The 24,555-nt window shown below is 39.7% G+C and overlaps 1 protein-coding gene across 3 annotated transcripts in view; it reads right to left on the bottom strand.

Moving 5' to 3' along the window:
* LOC149187250 (uncharacterized) overlaps positions 1-24,555 on the bottom strand; it is a 308,667-nt gene that overhangs the window by 135,238 nt on the left and 148,874 nt on the right. For all 3 annotated transcript variants that reach the window (XM_089411330.1, XM_089411331.1, XM_089411329.1), the window contains exon 3: positions 13,465-13,704. In XM_089411330.1, the coding sequence (XP_089267456.1) occupies positions 13,465-13,704 (240 nt within the window). The remainder of the gene's footprint in view (positions 1-13,464; positions 13,705-24,555) is intronic.

The following is a 24,555-nucleotide window of genomic DNA, read 5'->3' as shown; positions in this document are numbered from 1 at the left end:
AGTTGGTGCTTTCTGAGGATTGATGTTGTCATCTTCTTGACAAATTGGAGCCTGCAATTTTTGTAAGTTGGTGCTTACAGAGGATTGGTGTCCTCACAAGTGGTTGTAATAAATTGAAGACTGTTTGAAAAGCATTCAAGTGTTTCTTCTTCAAGTTTGGATTTTCACTTTAATCTCTGTGTTTATGCATTGTGTTGATGATTGATTATGTGATGTGATTTTATTTTTAAAATTAATAAAGTGAAAATAATTTAAATCTAAGTGATATTGATTCACCCCCCTCTCAGTATCACTATGTATTTCCAATAGATTTTTTTGCCAATGTAACTGAGAAGTTCTAATCTAAAAACCCTTGTATATTTTTTGTCAATGTCAATTTTTTTAAAAAGGGTTTAGATCCACGTTTTGATCCAAGGGATAGTAAAATAATTATTCCTCAACAACTTCAAAAATAGGAATAAGTGATTTTAGATCCACTTTCCCTATAATGAATAATATAATACTAAAATATGTTTGGATTGTGTAAGGAGTGATTATCCTAAGAAGGGAGTTATAAGTTCTAAATTTAATGAATGGACTGATTTGAAGGGCAGAAATCTTTGTGTTCTTTGTGCGCATGTGATTGTGAAATTGGTGTTTAATTTTGTTTCCGTTGGTTATTTTTGTTGATGTTAAAATCACAGCTGTGCTTTTTTATTCAGTATATCTGCGTAATAGCCTACTAGTTAATAAATTGCCAGGGTGCTAGGATTAGAAAATTAACATTAGTAACCTAAGCCACCACTACATAAAGCTTTAATAATCCTAACCCTTGAGATACACCAATATTTGTATCAAAGGAGAGATAACCATAAGCGAGAAGAGGTGCTATTGTAGTGACAAAGATAACCCTTTTGAGTTACCCTTAGGCTTGCACCTGTTGTTGGGACTTTGTAGCTTAAGTTCAATTGGTAACAATCCCTTCCTACACCGGGAATACCATAAAATATCCTATTTGAAGTGGGGCAGTAAACAAATCCTTCAATCCTTAAATGAAGGTTTTGACTATGTCTAAAATTCCATGTAGCATCTCCTCATATGGCACACATTCTAGGGGTGAAACTTCTAGAAAAAGCCATGGATCAAGCCAAAATGATCTGAGCCTTTGATTATGTTTTAATCTAGGTCGTTGGTTGTCCAACAGGAAGATATGAGAAGGGGCTTGAGGGTCATTTGGAAAACACACAAAGAGATTGAGAAAATCGATTTTCTGAAGTGAGAAGTTCTCAGGAAGAAAATCAATTGAGGAGATCTTGCAGCAGAGGGGCAGTGAAAATCTAGGAGAAGGAATTTCCGGAGAGTACGAAGTAGAGGAAGAACAGAAAGACGTCCAAAGGAAGGTTGATGCTGGCCCGTGCACTGCTGGCGCAAAGGCAACGAAGTCCTTGAGGGGAAGTCGAGTTCCTGCTGAGGGAAGTCGACATTCAATTGTCAGAATCCAGGGTGTGAATCTGGGAGGTAGAAGGTTGATTTCTCAGCCAGCAAAGGGTCCAGAGGAGAGGCAGCGTAATACCCAAGAGGGGTGACGCAGTTCTACATAGAGGCCACACAGAGGGTGACGCAGAGCCTCCAAAGCAGCAGGATCCGTCACTGATTCTCCAGTGATAGGGTGAGATCATTTCACCAGTATTTTGTTCAGTATTCTCTCTATATCGGATTGCTAGTTCAACATCCTAGAATTGTACTCAGATTTTTCTCCTACATAATAATAAAACCCTCAGAGCTACTGCACCAGTTTTCCCGCATTGGGTTTTTCTGGGACTTTTGTCCAAAAATAACTGTGTCCTATGTGTTTCTATTTTTCCTTGTTCAGTTCCTATGTTTCATAATCATAATTAAATTGGTGTAGGCTGCTTCAGTAATTTGCTTCAATATTTCATGAAGAAACCTGAAATAAGTGTGTAATGTTATTTACAATCTAGGACAAGTAGATTCAGCTGGCTACAGTAGGATTCGTGAGATTGTTAGATCTAGGAATTTTCACATGGTATCAGAGTTGTTGATGTGGAATAGGAAGAGAAAAACTAGCACTGAAGCAAGGGCCAACTTGCTGCAGCAAGCAGCAGTTTGAATCCCCTAAGGGATAGCGCAGTTCTAGCCAAGAGGGTTGTATTTTCGTGGGCATTTCTCTCTGAGTGAGCCAATAGAGAGGTAAGACCTCCAGATCAAAAACTTGCCAAGGCAGAAGGAGCTACGCAGAACCATGCGGAGCTAGAGGGACGCAGTTTTCTGCAAGCTGAGTTCTGGGCAGAAAAGTCGTTAGAAGGAAGAAGCAAATCACATAGTGAGCAAATACTTCCTCAGTGATTTCTTGTTGAGGAAGTCAACATTTCTCATTTGAAAAGTAGCAGATGAGCAGCAACTTACCATCTCCATCAGGGAGTGCGTAAGTCAACCTGAGAGCTACGCAATAGGGAGAAATGGGGAGTTGTTTAACAGTTCTCGGAGGATATGGCAACCAGTGGCTTGAGGGATCAAGACAGGTTGGATGGGGCTTCCAACTATGACATCTGGAAGGCTAGAATGACCTTCCTTCTAGATGAGCATGCCCTCAAGAATTGTGTTGATAATGTGGTAGTTGTCCCAGCGGATGCAAATCCGCTGAAGAAGTATAGAGTTGAGATGGCTAAGGTAAAGAGGATGATCCTGGATGGAGTCAAGGATCACGTGGTGTGCCACATTGCAAGCAAAGGGACTGCTAAGGAGATGTGGGATGCCTTGGCCACATTGTATCAGGGATCTTCCGAGCAGCGGAAGATGTACTTAGAGCAGAAGTTGAGATCTACTCAGATGCAGAAGGGAGAACGTGTGGATCCGTTCCTCACGAAACTAAAGGAGACCCGTGATGAGCTGTCAGTTGCGGGACATACACCTCAAGATTCGGAGTTAGTGAGACTGGCTCTAAATTCCATCTCAGATGATTGGCAAATCTTTGTCCAGAGTATCCTGGGCAGAGCAACATTGCCAAATTGGGACAAGATGTGGGCAGCTCTGAAACAAGAAGAGTTGAGGAGAGACCTACTCAAGGTCAAACTTGACGGGAGCAGCAACAGTAGTGGGTCGAAGCCCAAAGTGGAGGAAGAGGATAACGCAGCCCTTGCATCGAAGGGACGGCAAGGGCAACAAAGACAAAAGAAGGATGTCTCCGAGGTGAAGTGCTTCAGATGTGGCGAGATGGGCCACTATGCATCCTAGTGTCCCTTGAAGAAAAAGGACAAGGATGAGAAGCATGATCCCAAGGTTGCAGCCGCAAAGATTGAATAAGGGGAGGATTTCGCCATGACAGCCAAGATACCTCCAGGAGGAAGGTGGGCTGATATAGAACTATAGTTCGATAGAGCTACAGATGGGCAGGATCCTTGAGGAGCCCACCTCTTGGATCATTACCTCGCTACGAGAGCCCATGATCAATAGTAGCAGGATGGTGGAGTTTCAGTTGGTGCCATGGAGTGTTGATTCGACCGATGCAGTGGCTAGGAGAGCCAGAGACTGCGCAGCGCAGAGCACAGAGGTAGCAATGCGAGGAGGCATAGTGCAGAGCTTCAGCGGCGCACTGGCTTTAGAGGCATGGGACTAGCAACAGTAAGTATTTCAGAACTGAGGAGTATCCACTAGATACTTGTCCAGTTTTGGGTGTTTTCAGTTGCTTCTCTCTATTGACACCTAATCCTCTGCGATTGGGTGAATTTGTGTAAATAGTTAAATTAGGAATGTGAACAGTCATCAGGAGATGAACTAAGCAGTCACATCCTTTGTATATAACAATAGCTACCTAATGAAATAAATCGAATCAGTTTTCTGCCAAACTGGAGTTACTCCTGGCCTGACATGGTATCAGAGCCAACTCCCTGTTTAGTCTTTATGTCTTTGTAACTCCTAATCTGCTCCATTGCTCTCTCTATAATTATGTCTGCCATCCCTGCGTTCTGTCTGCCACACCTGCGCTGCCCTGACATATTCTATTTATGATTCTTGCGCCCTGTTCAGTTGAATACGCTCAGACTCCATAAACGTTTCATATTCTCTGACCACTGACCATCCGTTTGAATGCGTTGAGTGCCTGCCTGACATGGTAGCTGCGCCTGACATGGTATCATTGCATACTATGACTGCGCAGATGACTGATTCATAAACGTTTCTACCATGGACGCGGGCTTTGCCAGAGAGTTGCAGTGTACGAGCCCTTTCTAGATTCCAATCTCGTCCATTGCTGCGTAGTCTATTCGTCTCTCTCATTCTGCTGAGGCTTTGAAGTCTATCGCATAAAAATCGACCCCTATGAGACAAGCCATCAAAGGCCCAATCCCTCTGGTTTCCTTTTCCTTCAAATTTAACCAAAAATTGGTAGATACGGCCCCATAATCCTACCCATAAACCTGTTTTCTCTTAATTTTCGCATACGAGTTGATTGATTTCGGATATTAGTATGGCCAAGCTCATTGAGATTCATTCCTGCATTCCTTCAACGGAGAGGGGCCGTGGGATTCTCATAGCAGGAGATGCGAAGACCAACTCTGTCATTTAAAGAATTTATTCCAAAAATCTTGTGAGGTTGCTCGAGGTCTGCGGATCGATTCCCAGCCGTTCAAGACCAGGTTTGATACCTCTGGGCCATTATTAAATCCTCAAGGAACGCGGCGGGAACATCGTATGACCATTCCTCTGGACTTGAAGCGAAAACTCAAACTGCTTCATAAATTTTTGTTAACGTTGTTCCATATATTTTGATAACGTTGTCCCAGTTGCTACGCAGAGTTGCACATGTGGTGCAGCTGCTAAGGAGAATTGCACATCAGGGGCAGTTGCGAGACAGAGCCGCGCTTGAGCAGTTGATAGACATAGCCGCACTTGTCTATGGCTTGAGAAGAGTCCACAACAGCTGCATAGTCACAAGTTATGTGGAGTCCAACAAAGTGTTGAAGAAGGTGAATAGTATCAATGCGCAATTTTTTAAAATCATTTAAATCATTTGAATGGTAATGTTACCCTGCTGCGTTGTATAGTTAAAGCATTGAAGTGATATGTAATATATAAATATATTACATTTTAAAACATTGAAGTGATATGTACATAATATTTCAATGAAATGTTGGATGCTTTTATCAAACATTGGAGGGATTTGAAGAAAATATAGTGCATAAAGTTGTAGCGTAAGGAAGACATTTGAAATCTTTTGAGAATGCCCTTTTGAGTACAATTTCACTGTATATCAGCAGAAGTATTTTTTCTATCAGCAGAAGTATTTTTTTTTTATAGAATGCATTCAATCATCTCTATGGTAGGAATAGTTTTCACTGGCAAGGAAAACTATCCTGAATGGTCCCGGATGATAAAACACCCTCATCTTCAATGAGTTGTGGAAAGGAGTGTGTGTCGGAGAAGGAGACAAAGACCCAGTACAGCCTACCTCAGACAAAGAGCTCGTCATTTGGGAAAACAAGAACAGCAAAGCCTATGCATTAATCGCAGCATCTGTAAATGAAGAGGTGAGTCGCCATATTTTGTCATATTCAACTGCCTTTGAAGCCTTACAAAAACTGAAAGAACTCTATGACTCACATTCTGCACTTGAATTTGTTCAGCTCATGATTAAACTCTTCACTCTTGAACTAAAAAATAATTATCCTCTTGCTCTTGCATCTGAAGTAAAGTCTATAATGCATGATATCAATTCCACTAAGGTTGAGCTGGATATCCCTCTTATTGCTTTTCTCAAGGCACTCTATCCTACTTACTCCAATTATCTTGAGTCTTTGCAAGCAAATGGAAATCTCAAAGATATAACCTTTGACTCTCTTGTGAAAAAGTTTGCTGAAAGAGAGAAAGCTTTTGGAAAGAAGACAGCCCCTGAATCTTCTGAAGAGACTGTGTGCCTTGCTCATAAAGAAAAACATCCTGCTCAAGATTCTACAAGAGGAAGAGGTAGACGAAGAGGAAGAGGAAGATATTTCAGAGGCAGGGGGGGCAGACATTCTCAAGGAGAAAAGGCAGACTTACATTGCATTCACTGCAAAATAAATGGATCACATGATGCCTCTACATGCAAGCTACCATGGGACAAAATTGAGCAGAAAAGAAACCAACAAAAAGGTAAAACTGATGATACAGACAAAGGTAAAGCACCTGAATCCGCTCACTATATTGAGGCACAATGTAACATTGGAGTAAATGAAGATTTGTTTAATGCTTCACTTGCTTCTTCGAAAAATGATTGGTTGCTTGATTCAGGAGCAACCTGTCACATGACTCATAGAAAAGATTTTTTTGAAGATTTCACTGACAATGTTGATGGAGCAGTATACTTTGCAGATCAGTCAAAAAATCAAGCCATCAAGGCTTAGCACAATCAGGCTTAAACTGCCTGGTCTTCCAGACTTCCTTCTGGATCATGTTCTATATCTCCCACAGCTCAAAAGAAACTTGCTGTCCTTGGTCCACATCCGCCAGCAAGGTCACTCCATTCATATGTTTGATGGCAAGCTTGAGGTAAGAAAAGCATCTGACCACTCACTTGTCATGAGGGGAATAGAAGAAGAAAGGCTTCTCAAACTGCAAGGAACCCCTGCTCATGCACAAAATTTCTCATATATTTCTCATCATAAAGAAGGTACACTTCCATCAAGTTTATTATGGCATGCTAGATTTGGACATTTAAACTATGACAATCTCCGCTTATTGAAGAAAAATGGTGTTGCTGGTTTGCCTACAATTCCTAGGAAACATAAGCAATGTGATGCTTGCATTCTAGGAAAGCATGGCAAACAGTCTTTTCATGATTCACATTCAAGAGCACATAGGAAGCTTGAACTCATTCATTCAGATTTATGTGGTCCAATCCCTGTTCCTTCTGCAAATGGAAATAAATATATCATGACATTTATTGATGATTACACCAGAATGTGTTGGGTTTATTTATTGAAGAACAAATCTGATGCTTTTCAAACATTCAAGAATTTTCATAAATGGATTGAAAATGATGCACAATCTCATATTGGGTCTATTCGCACTGATAATGGAAAAGAATATACATCAAATGAATTTGAAAACTATCTTCGCCAACATGGGATCAAACATCAAACAACTGTGCCTTATAATCCCCAACAGAATGTTGTAGCTGAAAGAATAAATAGAACAATCTTGAATATGGTACGATCCATGCTTTTCTTCAAAAATGTAAAGATAATGTTTTGGGCTGATGCTGTTCTATGTGCTGCATATATAAAGAATAGATGTCCATCTAATGCTATAAGAAACAAGACTCCTTATGAATTGTGGTATGGACATGTTCCTTCGGTAAAACATCTCAGGGTCTTTGGTTCCACCTGTTATGCTTTGATACCAAAGGTACATAGAAACAAACTTGGTGCTAGAAGTCGTAAGTGTATCTTCCTGGGGTATTCAAACACCTCCAAAGCATACCGCCTCTATGATGAAGTAAATAAAAAGTTTGTTGTATCTAGAGATGTAATTTTTCTTGAATCATCCAAAACTGACAATGTTGTTGAGCGGCAACTTGATCGCTTGGATAGATTCGCTAAAACAAAATCGTTTCAAGAATTTGATAATCAGATTCCACATCTTGAAGGGGGGATTCCTATTCTAGATCAACATGTGGAATCTTCTTTCTGAAGAACACTCTCCCCCGAATGACACTCCAACAACGAATGATGCTTTAAGTGATGTAATTGATAGAATTGGGAGACTCAATCTTGATTCAATCCCAACTCAATCAACAAAGCAGCCTGGACCATCTCAGAAAGGTCCCCCAAAGTGGCTGACAAAGACACTTGAAAGTGTTCATCCTGATGAAATTGGAAAAACAGGAACCAGAAATTTAAACCGACAAAATGGAGGTGATGTAGATGACTCTAATTCACCTGTTGATATGGATGTTTCTTATGATTGTGAATTGAACTTGTCTACAGATTTTGAACCAACTTCCTTCAAAGAAGCTGCTTCTCATGATAAATGCAAAGAAGCGATGCAAAAGGAGTATGAAGCCCTCATAAAGAACGGCACTTGGAAGCTGGTTGATCCTCCATTTGGAACCAAACCAATTGGCTGCAAGTGGGTCTACAAGAACAAGTACAAAGCTGACGGCTCACTTGACAAGCACAAAGCTAGGCTTGTGGCAAAAGGTTTTGCACAGAAGGAAGGGGTCGATTATGAGGAAACTTTTGCCCCCACAGCAAAATGGGCCACCATCCGGACACTCTTTGCACTAGCAGCTCAGAACGGTTGGAAAGTCCATCAAATGGATGTAAAAACTACCTTCTTGAATGGAGATCTAAAAGAGAATGTTTTTATGTCCCAACCTGAAGGATTTGCTGTGAAAGGACATGAACATAAAGTATGCAAACTTGTGAAGTCCTTGTATGGCCTCAAACAAGCACCGCGAGCCTGGTATGAAAAACTAACTGAGCATCTTCTGAAACTCAACTTCAATCATTTTGATCTTAATGATGCAACTTTATTTGTCAAGAAAGTTGGCAAAACAGTTGTATATCTTGTGGTATATGTAGATGATCTTTTAATGACAGGGAACAATGAAAGCTACATTGCATCCATAAAGAAGGAATTAGGGAAAAGTTTTGAAATGACTGATTTGGGCTATGTTCATTACTATCTTGGCATTAAAGTAACCCAACATCCAAAATCCATATTTCTTTCTCAAAAGAAATATATTGGAGATTTGTTAAACAGATTTAGCATGACAGAGTGCAATCCTCTTTCTACTCCAATGGAACAAAACTTAAAGCTCACATCTATTGAAGGAAAGGAATTTGAGGATACAACAAAGTATAGACAGCTTGTAGGAAGTCTCATCTACCTCACTACTACTAGACCAGACATTTCATTTGCTGTTGGAATCCTCTCCAGGTTTATGCAAAAGCCTTGTGAGGGACATTGGTCTGCTGCAAAAAGGGTTCTAAGGTACTTGAACGGAACTCAAGACCTTGGAATCAAGTATACATAGGTGGACGACTTCAGCTTGATTGGATACTCTGATTCAGACTTCGATGGAGACAAAGAAACTGGGGTATCTACTTCAGGATATGCTATGAGTCTTGGATCAGGAGCTGTCTCCTGGAGATCATGCAAACAATCAGTTCCAACAGATTCCACAACAGAAGCAGAATACGTGGCAGCAGCTGAAGCAACAAAAGAAGTTGTGTGGCTCAGGAAAATTCTTAAAGATTTGCAGGTAAAACAAGTACAATCAACTCCACTCATGATTGACAACACCTCTGCAATAAAGTTGGCCAAGAACCCAAAGTTCCATGATCGTACAAAGCACATCAATACTAAATATCATCTGATCCGACATCATGTTGAGGCCAAAACAATCCATCTCCGTCATTGTTCCACAAATGAGCAAATTGCAGACATCTTCACCAAAGCGCTTGGAAGAGAAAAGCTTGAAAGATTCAGAACGATGCTTGGACTCACCAACATCCCTTCAGATTAAGGGGGGGAATGTTGACACCTAATCCTCTGCGATTGGGTGAATTTGTGTAAATAGTTAAATTAGGAATGTGAACAGTCATCAGGAGATGAACTGAGCAGTCACATCCTTTGTATATAACAATAGCTACCTAATGAAATAAATCGAATCAGTTTTCTACCAAACTAGAGTTACTCCTGGCCTGACACTCTCAACAATTGAGTTGCAGTACGAATGCAGTGTTGACAGTAGCAGTGCTAGCAGCATAGCAGATGCAGCATTTGAGAGGGAGTTGCAATACAAATGTAGCATTGGTAGTGGCAGTGTCAAAGGCAGCAGTATAGTAGTAACAGCAGCGTAGTAGTTGGTGGATAGCAGGTCAGACATCAGCAGTGCAGAGATGGTGCTTCAAAGTCAAAGCAGTATGCAGTAGCAGTGTATTGCTAGAGCACATTCCTCGCTAAGAGGGAGTGTTGATTTGGGGTAGCATCAGATGTGCTCTAAGCCTCAAATTTTGCAGGGAGGATTGGGCAAATGCATTCCAAAGAACCCAGAAAGCGTTTTCGGAAATTCCACCCATAAGTAATTTTATTAAAATAATTAATATTTTTAATGTGGTTGTCTAAACTTAGGAAAATTAAAATATTAATGGGTATTAATCTAATCGGAGGTGAAACTTCTAGAAAAAGGCACAGATCAAGCCAAAATGATCTAAGCCTTTGATTATGCTTGAGGGTCATTTGGAAAACACACAGAGAGATTGAGAAAATCAATTTTCTGAAGTGAGAAGTTCTTAGGAGGAAAATCAATTGAGGAGATCTTGCAGCAGAGGAGCAGTGAGAATCTGAGAGAAGGAATTTTTGGAGAGTAAAAGGCAGAAGGAGAACAGAAAGACGTCCAAAGTAAGGTTGGTGCTGGCCCACGCAGTGCTGACGCAGAGGCAACGCAGTCCTTGAGGGGAAGTTGAGTTCCTGCTAAGGGAAGTCGAAATTTAGTTGTCGGAAGCCAGGGTGTGAGTCTGGGAGGTAGAAGGTCGATCTCTCAGCCAGCAGAGGATCCAGAGGAGAGGCAGTGTAATACTCAGGAGGGGTGACGCAGTTCTACGCAGAGGCCACGCAGAGGGTGACACGGAGCCTTCAGAGCAGCAGGATCAGTCACTGATTCTCTAGTGATGGGGTGAGATCATTTCACCAATATTTTGTTCAGTATTCTCTCTGTATCGAATTGCTAGTTCAGCATCCTAGAATTGTACTCAGATTTTTCTCCTACATAATAATAAAACCCTGAGAGTTGCTGCACCGGTTTTCCCGCATTGGGTTTTTCCGGGGACTTTTGTCCAAAAATAATTGTGTCCTATGTGTTTCTATTTTTCCTTGCTCAGTTCCTATGTTTCAGAATCATAATTACATTGGTGTAGGTTGCTTCAGTAATTTGCTTTGATATTTCATGAAGAAATCTGAAATGTGTAATGTTATTTACAATCTAGGAGAAGTAGATTCGGCTGGTTGTAGTAGGATTCCTGAGATTGTTAGATCTAGGAATTTTCACACCAAGATTCCTCCATAAAAGATGTTTACAACATCCTAGGAGTAGGGGAGTCATCGAGGAACTCACTATTCACCCACTCATTGCTTAAGCCTGTGACAAAGGTCCATATTGTGCCTCCAAATATGTAGAATACGCTTCATACAATGTGAGATGACACCTTGGTAGTGAGAAATTCCTTCGGGATATGTAACTCATGCCCTGAGAACTACAAAGACACCCCAAAGCACCCTCCAAAGGTTATATAGACATCAAAATATGTAGAATATCCTCATAGGTGATAGGAAGATAATATCATGGACCATCACCAAAGAACCATAGCACTCCTAACCATAAATTTTGCCTTGAACTATCCAACATGATGGACAAGGTAGTGCTCAGACAAACAGAGATAAGGTGAATGGCCTTCTAGACAATGCTCAAGGCAAAGGATTCACACCCTCATAATGTACTGCTGAAAAAAGAATCCCTCTGAAAATGCAAAATTAACCATGAAATTTCAGGCAGTTACAAACTCCAAGGGAAAACAATCTGTTATAAGAGAATCACTAGTGTAAAAATTTCAATCAGTCTGCCCACGCTTAATATAATTGCATATGTATAGCAGGTGGATCACAATTACAACCATCACTGAACATGCCTTTAGAAACACAACATTAAATAGTTGATATCTCAATAAAAACGTAGCATAAGCATTAAATGTTGGCTTACTGGTAAAGTATTAGTCAAATAGATTAGATATCAAACTGAAAAGGATTGAAAGATTTTCTTAAGATTTGATAAGAATATTTGTGGTTGCTTGGCAGTACCCTTTAATTCACTGAATCTTTAATGGATTTGGACAAACTCCAACGATAGGGAAAGTCTGGTATGTCTAAAGGAACCAAATCAGTAACACTGGACTTCTTATGATGGCAAAAATTCTTATCTCAAAGGATGAGACAAGTATCAAAAGGTTAAAAGAATTTTTTTTTAAATGGAAAAGGGAAAACATTGTGGTTATAAAGCCAGAGTAACAGACTGATGTGGAACTTATTGGATTTGTAAACTTATCAGGTCAAAACAAATCATCTAGTACTTCATAATTATTTTCCTCTACAATAATTTCCAGACATAAAAGTTGATGCCCAGTCATCTTGTTATTTTCAGATCAGGAACGGACATTCAGTTATATTTCTACTATGCATCTATTTGTCAAGACAAGCAATCCTAGTTTTTTTTTCATAGTTATACTACAAGGCTTTACAATCCCATTCATTTGTATTTATTATACACACCTAAATTTTGATGTTGGTCAGATAAAAAATATTATAGTTTGAACTTTGCCCAATTTTGGAAATGGGCATCTGATTTTGCAACACAATTCTAGGTAGTGCTTTATGTCATCCATTTCTTGCCATTAATAATACTTTTTCTTAATACAAAAAATATTTTTAAAAGAAGAAACATTAAAGGGAAGTTATCGGTATTCATTGTCTCGTTGGCCAATCAACTTCTTTTTGACTAAATTGTGACAATCACATAAGAACTTATCACAGATTCCATTCATAGGTAGATTGCTACAATTTTACAGGGTTGGCAAACTGGACACAAAATCTTTATGATTTCTCCATCAAAACTACACAACCAACACACAAATGATTTGCAAATAGATTTGAATAAAAACGTGAAAGTGCAGGTCTTTGGTCCTTGGACATGTCTACCGAACCTAATGTACTACTAAATATTTATTTCTAGTCACCAAAGTGGCCATGTCTTAGGACATTTTACAACATCCTCTTCGTAAACATCAAGAAATACTGTAGTCCAAAAATTTTACATGACCTATACATCACCAAATTCTAAATTCTTATGTGAAATTGATACTATTGTTTCAACTTTCCGCTGAAGCTAAATTGCTAGAACATCAAATGGTAGCTTTAATAGTTCATGGTAATCAAAAACGAAAACATTGAAGAAAGACAAAAAGTGCACAGATTGTGATATTCAATATTCTCTTTAGCTTCCATGGAGACTCCCTACAAAACCACCTTAAAGGACATCTAGCCAAAAATGGATTACAGATAAAAGAATAATACCCAAAGCGAACATAGGTGGTCATATATAAGATAATAAATTCTTACTTATTTCGTCTAGAATATGATATTTTATTCTCACTTTGGCATGGATAATAATTATCCACTTATTTATCATCTATAAATTGTAATATGCATGAGCTTGATCCCAAACATAAAGATAGATGATATTTTAATAGATCTTATGAGATACCAACAATTACATATGATCCTGGTTCCAATTTTTATCAATTTGTATAACTGGGGATTTATTTAGTAACTATTTTCGCTTTTTTATTTTTGCAGATGCACACACACAAATACATGTGTGCGCACACATGCATGATCTCAACAAAAAATAAATATTTCATGGTAACACACCTGTGCAGTATTGTCATCTGAGATTGCTTGCAACCATACATGGCCAGCTGGAAATGTCACTCCCCAATTCTTTTCCTCATGAGCCCATCCTTGGCTGTTAATAGATACCTCATTATTGTTGTTAAACTCATAAGAAGCTTCTGATCCAACACTATAAACATGCCAATGTGTAGGCATGATTGGAAGAATCCGTGCCCATCCCTCAGGACCTTTATAAGAGAAGGATTGGTCCCAATGTACCTAAAAATATTGCAAAGCATCACCATTCTCAAATTTAAGATCATTTCATAAGTGACCTACAAATATCAATATGCATTCAGGAAATCTTCAAAAAAGCTTCTTCTAGTTAAAATTCATCATTTGGGGATAATATAAAAACAATGTGTAATGAATATGATATACCACATACAAATATTATTAGGAAAAAAAATAATCATCGCATGTGATTCTCAATGTTTAAAGCTTCGTAAACATGAATAAATTCGTCAAAAGATATAATAAATGCTTCAAAGTGATACAAATTACAAAAAAGTTATAGAAACATTATCTAAAAAGGAACAACCCCGTCAAACTCATGTACAACTAAAACAACAGTCCATGTTCAAAAGTTCATTTATTTCCACTTACTAAACACTTGCTTTGCTTGTTTTTCTCTACAACATTTAATCAAGGATTTCCCTTAAGAGAGAAGACAAGGTAGATAAGACAGGTTATCCCCATAATGGCATGAGTGATAAATTGTGATTTTCGGTACATGACAGGTTTTAGTAGGGTGATTTACAAAGAGGGTAATGATACACAAATACTTGCTTAAATTATGGTGGGTAGTAACTTATGGTTAATATGTTAATTACCTGAGTATGAGCTGTTTTCAACAAATGGTCATGTCCTTAGAGACATGACGACTTTTCAAGACTAATTATTAGTTAATTATTCATCATTTATTATTATTATTATTATTATTATTTTGTATATATATATATATATATATTATTCATAAAAGGCTTCTAGGAAGGGGAATTAGCCCCTAGTTGCACTCTTTAACATCTAGGAAGGATAGTAGGCTACTCGGCCCTCCCTAAACACAAATTCGTCCACCTGTTACACCACAGAGATTTCCGGCCTATTTCAAAGAGAGATTGGCATTGTTTTGTTGGAAAATTAGAAAGGTGGAAAGATTTTCTTTATGTTGATAATTACTTGTGATATTGTTATGTTCTTATCAACTTTCTTGTGTTCTTCTTTTATCTTAGTTCATCAAGCAATTACCAAAACCATAACACGAAGATCAAAGACACCAGATGTAAGCAGACAGCCAGGGAAAAACCCCTATCTAGGGGAAAACCCAGTCAACAACTCTTCCTTCAATAGTTTCACAAGATGATCTAAGACTCCTTGACCTAGACACAAACTTCCTCCAATCACCAAGTCAGCCCTTTCCTTCTTCTGCAGATGATAACCTTCCAGTAACAACTTCGACCTTGCAGCAACAACTGGAAGCAGTAACTGAGCTTTGACCTAGATGCAGCACTTCGATCTTGAAGCAGCAGTTCGACCTAGAAGCATCACTTCAACCCAGTAGTAGAGGCAAAAACTTCGACTTCTCCCGCAAAATTTCAACCTCTCTATTAGTTTTTGTAGCATCGGATGTGTTCTAGCCACAAAATTTGGGGGGAGGCTAGAACACATGATATCTCCAGCTTTCCCCTGTTTATTTGGAGAGGGGTGCGTGGAAATTCATTACAGCAAAATCCCTTCAGCCCAATCTCAGCGAGTAGATTGACTAGCTATCTCGGCCAGGGATGGCTCTGTGGCCCAAAAACATTACAGAATTAATTGCCTCATTGAAGGGAGGCACATTACAGGACAACAAACAAGTCAAAATCAAATGAACATGATAAGAAGATATCTCTGTGCCCATCCTTGTGATCATCGTTGCTTCAGGTTGGATTGTGCTCGTGGTCTGGCCTCCTATGTTACTCAGCTGACTCCCGTCGCTTCAACCTTTACTGCTTGAACTATTCATCTTTTAAAGTTGGGAGTGGGCGCCATCAGTTTCATGCAGCAGTACTGAAACAGGAGACCCTTGGGCGGTACTTTGTCTTCCCTTTGTATGGGACACCATGCCTGATAATTAAATCCTCCCGAGCTACTAAGTCCCTTTTCACTCCTGTCAGCGTCGACCCTGATTCCGTGTCACAATGGGCCTTTCTAGATCAGCCCATGTCGGGTTTGAATGCACCACCTGTTTTCTTAAAAGCCACAGCTGCTGACCCATCACGCCTTTAAAGTCCTGTCCTACACTATCGGCGCCCTGATATGCCTGGTGATGTGCTCATGGTGTAATATGGAGTTTCCAATGCTGCCCTTTATCACTTAAAACGTTGTGAAACATGCGAGTGTCAATCCCCTTTAGCCCCCTTTACTTCGGCCCCTTTCTGTAATTTTCTTCATATGACCGAGGGCTTGAACCAAGTGCTTAGCCCGAAGGCGTTAGAGCCTTTAAAATCCTGCCCAAGGGCCCTTTTTTCTTTAATACGTGAAATCCTGCACTTCGGTGATTTCCGATGTTTGCCCTTTATATTTCCTCTTGACCCCTATGATCGTCGATTTGCAGGGTCAGCCCATCGAAGGCATCGCAATCGCAATATGGGAGAGTTAGACCCCTTCAGCGCTTTTCATAGCGCAGGCCGACTGCCCGGACGCAAAGTCTTCATAAGATATGACAAATAAAATATCACATCCAAGAGGATCCCCCGCATATCGCAATTGCAAGCTTGGAGGGACTACGGTGGAGGAGGGCCTTGAATTGTGCGATCACCGATATGCGATTTGCGATGGGTGATGTCATCACTGCCACGTGTCACCCTATGAGTGGTGACATGTGTCACCCAGAAATGCCCCCATAGGACCCCCAAAATGTCGAATCTGCGTGACAGATGTCTTCCATACCACCACATCATTTTCGTACTGCCATGTCAAGATGACGTCAGATGCCATGTGAATTCATAAGGACCAATGATATTCCACCACGTGGCCCCCTGGAGGAGAGAGAAAAAGACTCACCTGTCCCTGTTTTTGCGTTGATTTTCTTTGTTAAAGGTTTTCGGCCTTCCCCGGCGATTTAACATTATATCAGCGCTTCCCCACATCGCGGCCTATTTAACCCCAGTCCCGTTCAACATCACCAATCGCCGATCTGCAAGAAGTCTGATATGCGGGACCAACCATATTCCGCCATGTGCTCCTCCTGGAGGAGAGAGAAAGGGGCTGCCTGCCCTTGGTTTTTCCTTGTTTTTCTTTGTTAATCTTTTTCTCGACACTTTACACTATTATCGCAAAATCGCAATATTGCAAGGATGTAGAGTGGTACCCCCACTGATCCGCTGATTGCGATGAACTCCAGGGGCCCACCAATCGCCAATAAGCCTGTTCTCGCCGATATGTCAGATTTGCGATATCGACAATCAGCTGATCACTGATTTCATTGCATGCCCTGTTGCTACTTTGGAAAAAACCGTCGATTTGTGATTGCGATGAACTCCCAGACCTCCAATATGCGATTTGCGATGAGCCTTTACTTATCGTCTTTATCTCTTTGTTTTCTCACTTTCACATGGTAACTTCAACAAGCCTTATCTTCTGATTCAGAAATCCATTTTCGGACTTCCACATACTGTTGGAAGGAAAGCTCTTTCCGAGCACTATGTAATGGAGAGGGTCTGATTTAGCTCTGAAAGCTTCTGTGGCTTGGAAGGTGGCGGCAAACTTCTATGTTCCTTTGGTACTCTTGGTACAACTGGAACTCTGTTTTCAGAAGGTGACAACAGGGTGGAAAAGAGAAAAACACACAGAGGGAAAATTTTCCTCAAGGAACTTCGAGTCTCAAAAGTTCGATTTCTTCCTTGTAGATTAGCAGTAGTTGTGAGCAGATCTTTCCACTCTAGAAGGGGGTGCAACTAGCAGAGCAACCACCGAGCAAAAGGAAAAAGGGAGTTTTCAACATTTTTAAGATGGCCACTACAAGACTTAAAGATTAGGATAGGTTGGACGGGGCTTCCAACTATGTCATCTGGAAGGCTAGGATGTCCTTCCTTCTAGATGAATATGGCCTGAAAGCCTATACTGATGTAGTAGTAGCAGTTCCTCAGGATGCAGATCAGCAGAAAGAATACAAGAAATGGCGAAGGCGAAGCGGTTGATCCTAGATGGAGTCAGGGATCATGTTGTCTCACATATAGTTGGCAAAGATACTGCCAAACAGATGTGGGATGCTCTCTCCACATTGTACCAAGGTACTTCCGAGCAGTGGAAGATGTACCTAGAGGAGAAGCTGAGACTCATCCGGATGCAGAAAGGGGAAGGCATAGACCCCTTCCTTACCAAAATTCAGGAGGTCCGAGACCAACTGTCAGTTGTTGGGGCAACACCTCAACCCACGGAGCTAGTGTGATTGGCACTCAATAGCGTCTCAGAGGATTGGCAGGTCTTTGTCCAAAGTATATTGGGCAGAGATAGGCTACCAGACTGGGATAGAATGTGGGTTGATTTGCAGCAGGAGGAGTTGAGACGAGCTCTGCTAAAGAGCTCCATTAGTGGCAGCAACAGCGGATTGAAGACGATGAAGGAGGAGGAGAATGTGGCCCTCACATCAAAGGGTCCCAGTCAAGGACAGGAGGAGCAGAGAAAGAAGAAGGACCTGTCAAAGGTCAAGTGCTTCAGGTGTGGTGAGCTCGGTCACTACAGCACCCAATTTCCTCTCAGGAAGAAGGGCAAGGAGAAGAAGCAGGACCAGCAGGCAGCTTCAGCAGGGATCGATAGGCTTTCCTCCAGGCTGGAGGAAGACTTCGCTATGTTTACTGATATGCCTCCAGGGGTGAGGTGGGGTGACTTGGTGTTGTGGCTCCAGAGCGCTACAGATGGGCAAGATCCTTGAGGAGTTCACCTCATGGATCATTACCTGGCTATGAGGGCCCACAGTGTTCAGTAGCAAGATGATTAGTGACAATTGATGCAGTCAGAGACCGAGTGACAGTTGTAGGGACTAGTAGCAGTCAGATGTTGAGGAGCACAGTGCAAAGTTGGCAGCAATGCAGTTGGCACAGTGCAGAGTCAGCAGCAACGTAGATTCTTCAATGATAGTGCAGATGCTAGTCGCAGTCAGAGACTCGGGAGACAAATGCATCATACTGATCACAGTTGATTCAGTATTTTGGGTGTTTTTCAGTTGCAGATGTTGCAGTTGCAGCAGCAACAGATGAGAGGGAGTTGAACTGTAGATGTCGTGTTGGCAACAACAACGCAATGTCAGTAGCAGCACAGATGCAACGTATATCAGAGTTGCATAGTGGTTGGTGGGAAGTATGGCCAGACATCAGCAGCATGATAGGAGATGATGCAGAGACAGGGTGTTGTGGCAGGGAGTGCAGCACTAGAACACATTCCTCGCTAAGAGGGAGTGTTAGTTTTTGTAGCATCGGATGTGTTCTAGCCACGAAATTTGGTGGAGAGGCTAGAATACATGAGATCTCCAAAACCCAGAAATCGTTTCTGGAAATTCCGCCTAGAAATGACTTAATTAGATTATTAACCAATTTTTAAATATTTCCCAAGTCTAAACTTAGGGAATATGGTTAATTAATCAGTATTAATTAAGTCAAGGTGAGAATCATCTAGAAACTCACACGGATCGATCCAGAGATGATCCTAGCCATTGATTAAGTTTTAATCTTGGTCGTTGGTGCTCCAACAGAGGATTATAAGAGGAGGTCGATGTGGTGATGGAGAATACACTTAAGCAATTCAATTTCTTGGCAGATCGATTTCCAAAGTAGCAACAGTCGATCGCCGGAGAGTGCTAGAGATCGAAGCAGTGAGAGAGATGTATGGATAGTGATCAAGAGGAAGTATTTCTAGATCTGGAGAGAAAGCAGCAAGAGGGTCGAGTTTTCCCAGTGAGGCAACGCAGAGGACTGCGCAGTTGCTTCAGAAACGACATTTTAATTTGCTGGAGAGAAATGCGTTCTCAGTTCCAGAGGTCGGGTAGAGGTTCCAGAGGGTCGGAGAGACAAATTCCTCAGCAGCAGAAGGCAGAACGACTTTGTCAAAGCCCAGTCAGAGGATTGACGTCATAGAGCCTGCGCAGTGCAGCGCAGAGGCTAGCGTAGAGGCTTTAGGAGGCCGAGTTCTCTGTAGGTAGGTTGTGTCAGGATTGCTTGTGGAGGAATGGTAATTCCCTTCAATAATTTTGCCCAGATTTTCTTGTTGTGGATTGCCAGTTTCAGGTATCCAGATTATACTCTGATTTTCACTGTTGCACTGGTTTTCCCAAGTTGGGTTTTTCCAAGGACATTTGTCCAAAAATAATAGTCTCATATTTATGTGTGTGTGCTAGCATTTCTCAGTTTCCAGCACTTTAATTTTCCGCAGTTACATTTGTGAAGGTTGCAGTGTGTTTATTTTGATGTTGTCGTAGCAATAAACTGAATAATTAATTTATCAGTGAGGAGAAATAATACGAGTTGCTGCAATAGGATTCTATATTGGAATTTTCACACTCTCTAGCAGAATATCTTCGACCCCAATAACTTCATATGAATGAGAGAGAGAGAGAGATAGCCCAAAAATTCGACTTTTATCCTTCTCTAGCACTTCTCCTTCTTCTCTTGGAATTTCTCACTTTTTCTACTTCTTCTACTAGTATATCGAACTTGTGAGTGGATATCCAAATGAATCGAACTACACTGTATATATAGCCCCTCCTGGAGTTTGAATTACCCTCATATAGGCCGACTTGATCAGGTAAGGGCCGACTTGGTGTGGAGGTGACAAATGATCTATTTACTCAATAATATTTCTTTTTACATGATTCAAAAGCCCAAGAAGGGTCTCATTAAATGGAGAATGACTCTAATGAGTTAATATAAACCTAGAAGTCCTCAATGGGGAATTTGACCTAAAACATGATGACCCAAGCATGAAACCCATGCTTTAAAAAGTCATAATAATAATAATAATAATTTCTTTTTCTTTCTTTTGATAAATACATTTCATTATAACTCAAATACAATTATGAAGACCGAACCTAGTTACATTCTTCAACACTCCCTCTTAACTAAGGAGGTATTCATACTTACACAGATATATAGAATTACATGGAAGATCCCAAAACACATGAACCATAAAGAGTTTAAGCACTCACGGTGCCACGGATTAGATTCCTAACCAGGGCAATCTATCCGGGTGGGACTAAGATGGACTAAAGATTTTAGCCTCTCTAGGTACCATTAGGCTGGCTTACTAACCATCAACCCAGGGAACTAGGTGTGTAATGCAAGGTCAGAGCTCTATGACCAACGTCACCCTCCCTACTTCAGTAACTAGACATCAACACACAGGCCCGCCAGATGTCCTCCCAGGCATTACACACAATGCCTCAACACATCAAATCTCTCTTGATCGAGCATGCATCTAAAAATTCAAGAGATTTGTCTGAACAATCATAACCCCAATCAGTAAAAAACTTTCAAATATACATAAGTAAACACAGACCTTCAGGGTTTTTCATCATCTTGATGTTGCTTCACAATTTATCACAGTAGGACTTAGAGGCTTCCAAACAAATCTTGACAGAAGTTTCCTCAAGCATATATCTTCCCTTCCTACTTCTCATGCAGCAACATTTTCTACAACCAAATCCTGCTTTCCTTCTTTCAATATACATTCTCCAATTTCTTCTTTAAGATATCGAAGATTACTATAATATGCCCTCCCTCTCAACTTGGGAGATATACTTTTTTCTTTATCCAGACTCCCTCTTAACTTAGGGAGATCAACTTTTTTTTATGATATCGGAGATTTTTTCATGGATTTCATCCTTCTTATCAAAGTCATCTTGATCATCATCATTCATATAACTTTCTTCATCACGCTTATCAATCAAATCAACTTTACTTATGAACATCTTCATCATCTTGAAGATTATGTACCTGCACAACTTAGATAGCAAGTACAACCAAATACATATATAGAAGCATGAAGTTAACTATATCAAAATCATACAATAATGGAAGCATTAGACTTTAGACATCAAATACCTAAACTTAGTTAGGTTCATAATTAGCAAGAGACACATATTTTTAAACTTTGACCTTTTTTCTCGAGTTAGGTTATAACCCCTAGATCACATCAGTAACTCAATCAAGATATCAATCTCATTATATCTAGGGCCTCAATATTTCTTACGGAGATATAGCATACTCTACTATAATATATTGCAAACCCTAGAAGCAATTCAAACAAGTACACTTACAATGCATCTAACAACTTTAGAATTCATATGGACAAACATACACCTAGGGTTTCATTCCTAGGAGCTTACTCTAGATATATAAGGGTTTTGCTTATAAACCCTAATTTACCAAAACATCACGGTCTAGGAATGCATTACCATCCAACCCTAAAAAACTAGGGTTTTCGTAATAATACTAAAATGCAAACATGACATTACCATCAAAACCCCAAACATCAAAAGAATAGTATTTTCTAGATTTCATCAATAACCCCAAGTAGACGAGGGTTTTTCACATTAAAATTGGCATAACCTTAGGTTAGGGTTTTACAGAGAACCTTTTAGGGTTCCACAGACATGATGACTTTAATGAGGGTGGATTCAATCTAATGATTAATCTCCCAAATAAGAATCTTTATGATTCAAAAGTCTTAGACATAACACTTATTAGTAATGTAAAGTTGATTTAGAATGAACGAATATACCTTTATCACGAAGAGAACAAGGCTTATGGTCTAAAACATACCTTTAAGTTGTTTTCTAGACAAACCTTATAGGACATTAATAGAACTTCTATCATGCTTTGTCTTGTGAGTTCTTCTCCATAGCCCTTGAGCATATCAGCAAGTTTTTCCTAAACAAGGAAAATATGAAAAGAAATGTTATTAGCATCTAATACAAACACATTTAGATAGGAAAAGGAAAACCAAATATAAAAGATAATACAAGGAATGAGACACTTATCTTTGGAAAAATGGTGAGGGTTCCCTCTTAATCCAATCTCGAGGGATACCTATAACTTTAACAAAAAAATTCAACAATGTTTTTTCAAAGCATGTCAAACCTATAAGTACTAAAAATCAAAATACAAAACAATTCAAAAACTTACAGTAAAAGGACTTGGTAGTATAAGTCCTTTATTTTTTATTCTTCAGTCGTGTTCTTCTTTGGTGGTCCTTCATCAACAACATTTGCATATCCCCTTTATCTTCTTATTTCTCGGATTCTCAGGACAACTGCTTCTATAGTGACCCATCCTGTGACAATTGTAGCATTCAATCTTGGATAGGTCTATCTTCCTTCTAGGCCCTTTAGACTTCTTGAAGGTTCCTTTGTTCTTGTGATGAGCGGTATGGGCATTTGAAACTTTCTCCTCTTCATTCTCTTTGTTGCTCACCAATGAAATTTTGACTTCTTCTTGACTACATGCAATCCATAATTATTCAAATGTATGAGTTCCTTCCAACTATTGAGACCTGATGAAAAGGCACTCCAAGATGTTGGTAATCCTAGAAGTGCAATGATTACAAGATCCTTTTCAAGTACTATCTCATCTATTGCCTGGAGTTCATCTCTGATTCTAGCTATTCTTACAAAGAAGGATGCCACAGTGTCTTCCTTTGTCATCTTTATAGTTCTTAGCTTAAGAATTGCAATTTGACCAAGATTCTTGATTGTGAATAATTTGGATAAGATTGTCCTTGTCCACATCTCTTGAGCGGAATTATGTTGGATATATATGGGATGAGGTTGTCCTTTATTCCATCTATTGGAAAATGTAACTAGGTTCGGTCTTCATTTAATGTATTTGAGTCATCTTGTAATGTAATTGTCAAAAGAATAAAGAAAAGAATTATTATTATTATTATTATGACTTATTAAAGCATGGGCTTCATGCTTGGGTCGTCATGTTTTAGGTCAAAGTCCCCATTGAGGACTTCTAGGAGTTATTCTGAGTTAATAGAGTCATTGCACTTTTAAAGAGACCCTTCTTTGGGCTTTTGAATCATGTAAAAAGTTTAAGTATCGAGTCAAATACGAATTATGTTGTCTCCACACCAAGTCGGCCTTAAGATGATCAAGTCGGCCTCAAGAGCGCTATTTGACCTCACCAAAGGACTATAAATAAAGCAGTGTGAACTCCATTTGAAGCACTCACTCTCAACAAGCAAGTTCAATATCTCTTGAAGCTGGTAAATGTGCGAAATAGGAGGAAAAGAAAGTGCGATTTTGGTCTAGGAGAAGGAAAAGAGGAAAAACAAAATTTTGGTGCTTCTATCTCTCTCTCTCATCAAGGTCTAGAGTCTTGGAATATCTCTGGAAAACTATTGAAAGAAGAATTACTGATTGGCTTTTCCCCTAGAGAGGGGTTTTTCCCTGGCTATGAGCCTATATTTGAAGTCATTTGTTTTATGTGCTATTACTTTGGTAATTGCTTGATGAACTAAAAGAAAGAAGATATAAAGAAACCTATTAAGAAGTCAAGAACATCACAAGTAATTATCAAGTATAATAAAATATTTTTGCCTTTCTGATTTTCTAACACCATCCACCATTAGGGTCAAGGTCAATATTTCAGTTTCCCTGAACTTTAATTTTTCTGCATTACTTGATTCATTTGTAGGCTTCTTTACTTTTCCTTTGACTAGATCCAAGGCTTTATTCTTCTTGAGGATGAGACCTATCCTCTTTTTCCATGCCTTTTAATTGGATGCTCCTAATTTGTTTTCTCCCTTCATTGAGTTAGACATTGTTCTTGAAGATGGTAGGCTTGACTTCTTATATGATCCTTTTCCTTGATGACCCTTATTCAAACTTCTTAAAACTCCTTATTCTCCTTTCAATAGATCTTCAGGCTACCTTTTTCCTTCTTCACCTTAGCTCTGAAACCATGTTGGAAAATCAGAAAGGCAAAAAGATTTTCTTTATGTTGATAATTACTTGTGATATTTTTATGTTCTTATTAACTTTCTTGTGTTCTTCTTTTATCTTAGTTCATCAAACAATTACCAAAACCATAA

The sequence above is a fragment of the Pinus tabuliformis genome, chromosome 3_1, assembly GCF_031772625.1.
Source record: "Pinus tabuliformis cultivar Carrire ecotype Pingquan chromosome 3_1, CPIR1, whole genome shotgun sequence".
Classification (NCBI taxonomy): domain Eukaryota; kingdom Viridiplantae; phylum Streptophyta; class Pinopsida; order Pinales; family Pinaceae; genus Pinus; species Pinus tabuliformis.
This window is presented reverse-complemented; position numbering and strand designations above follow the sequence as displayed.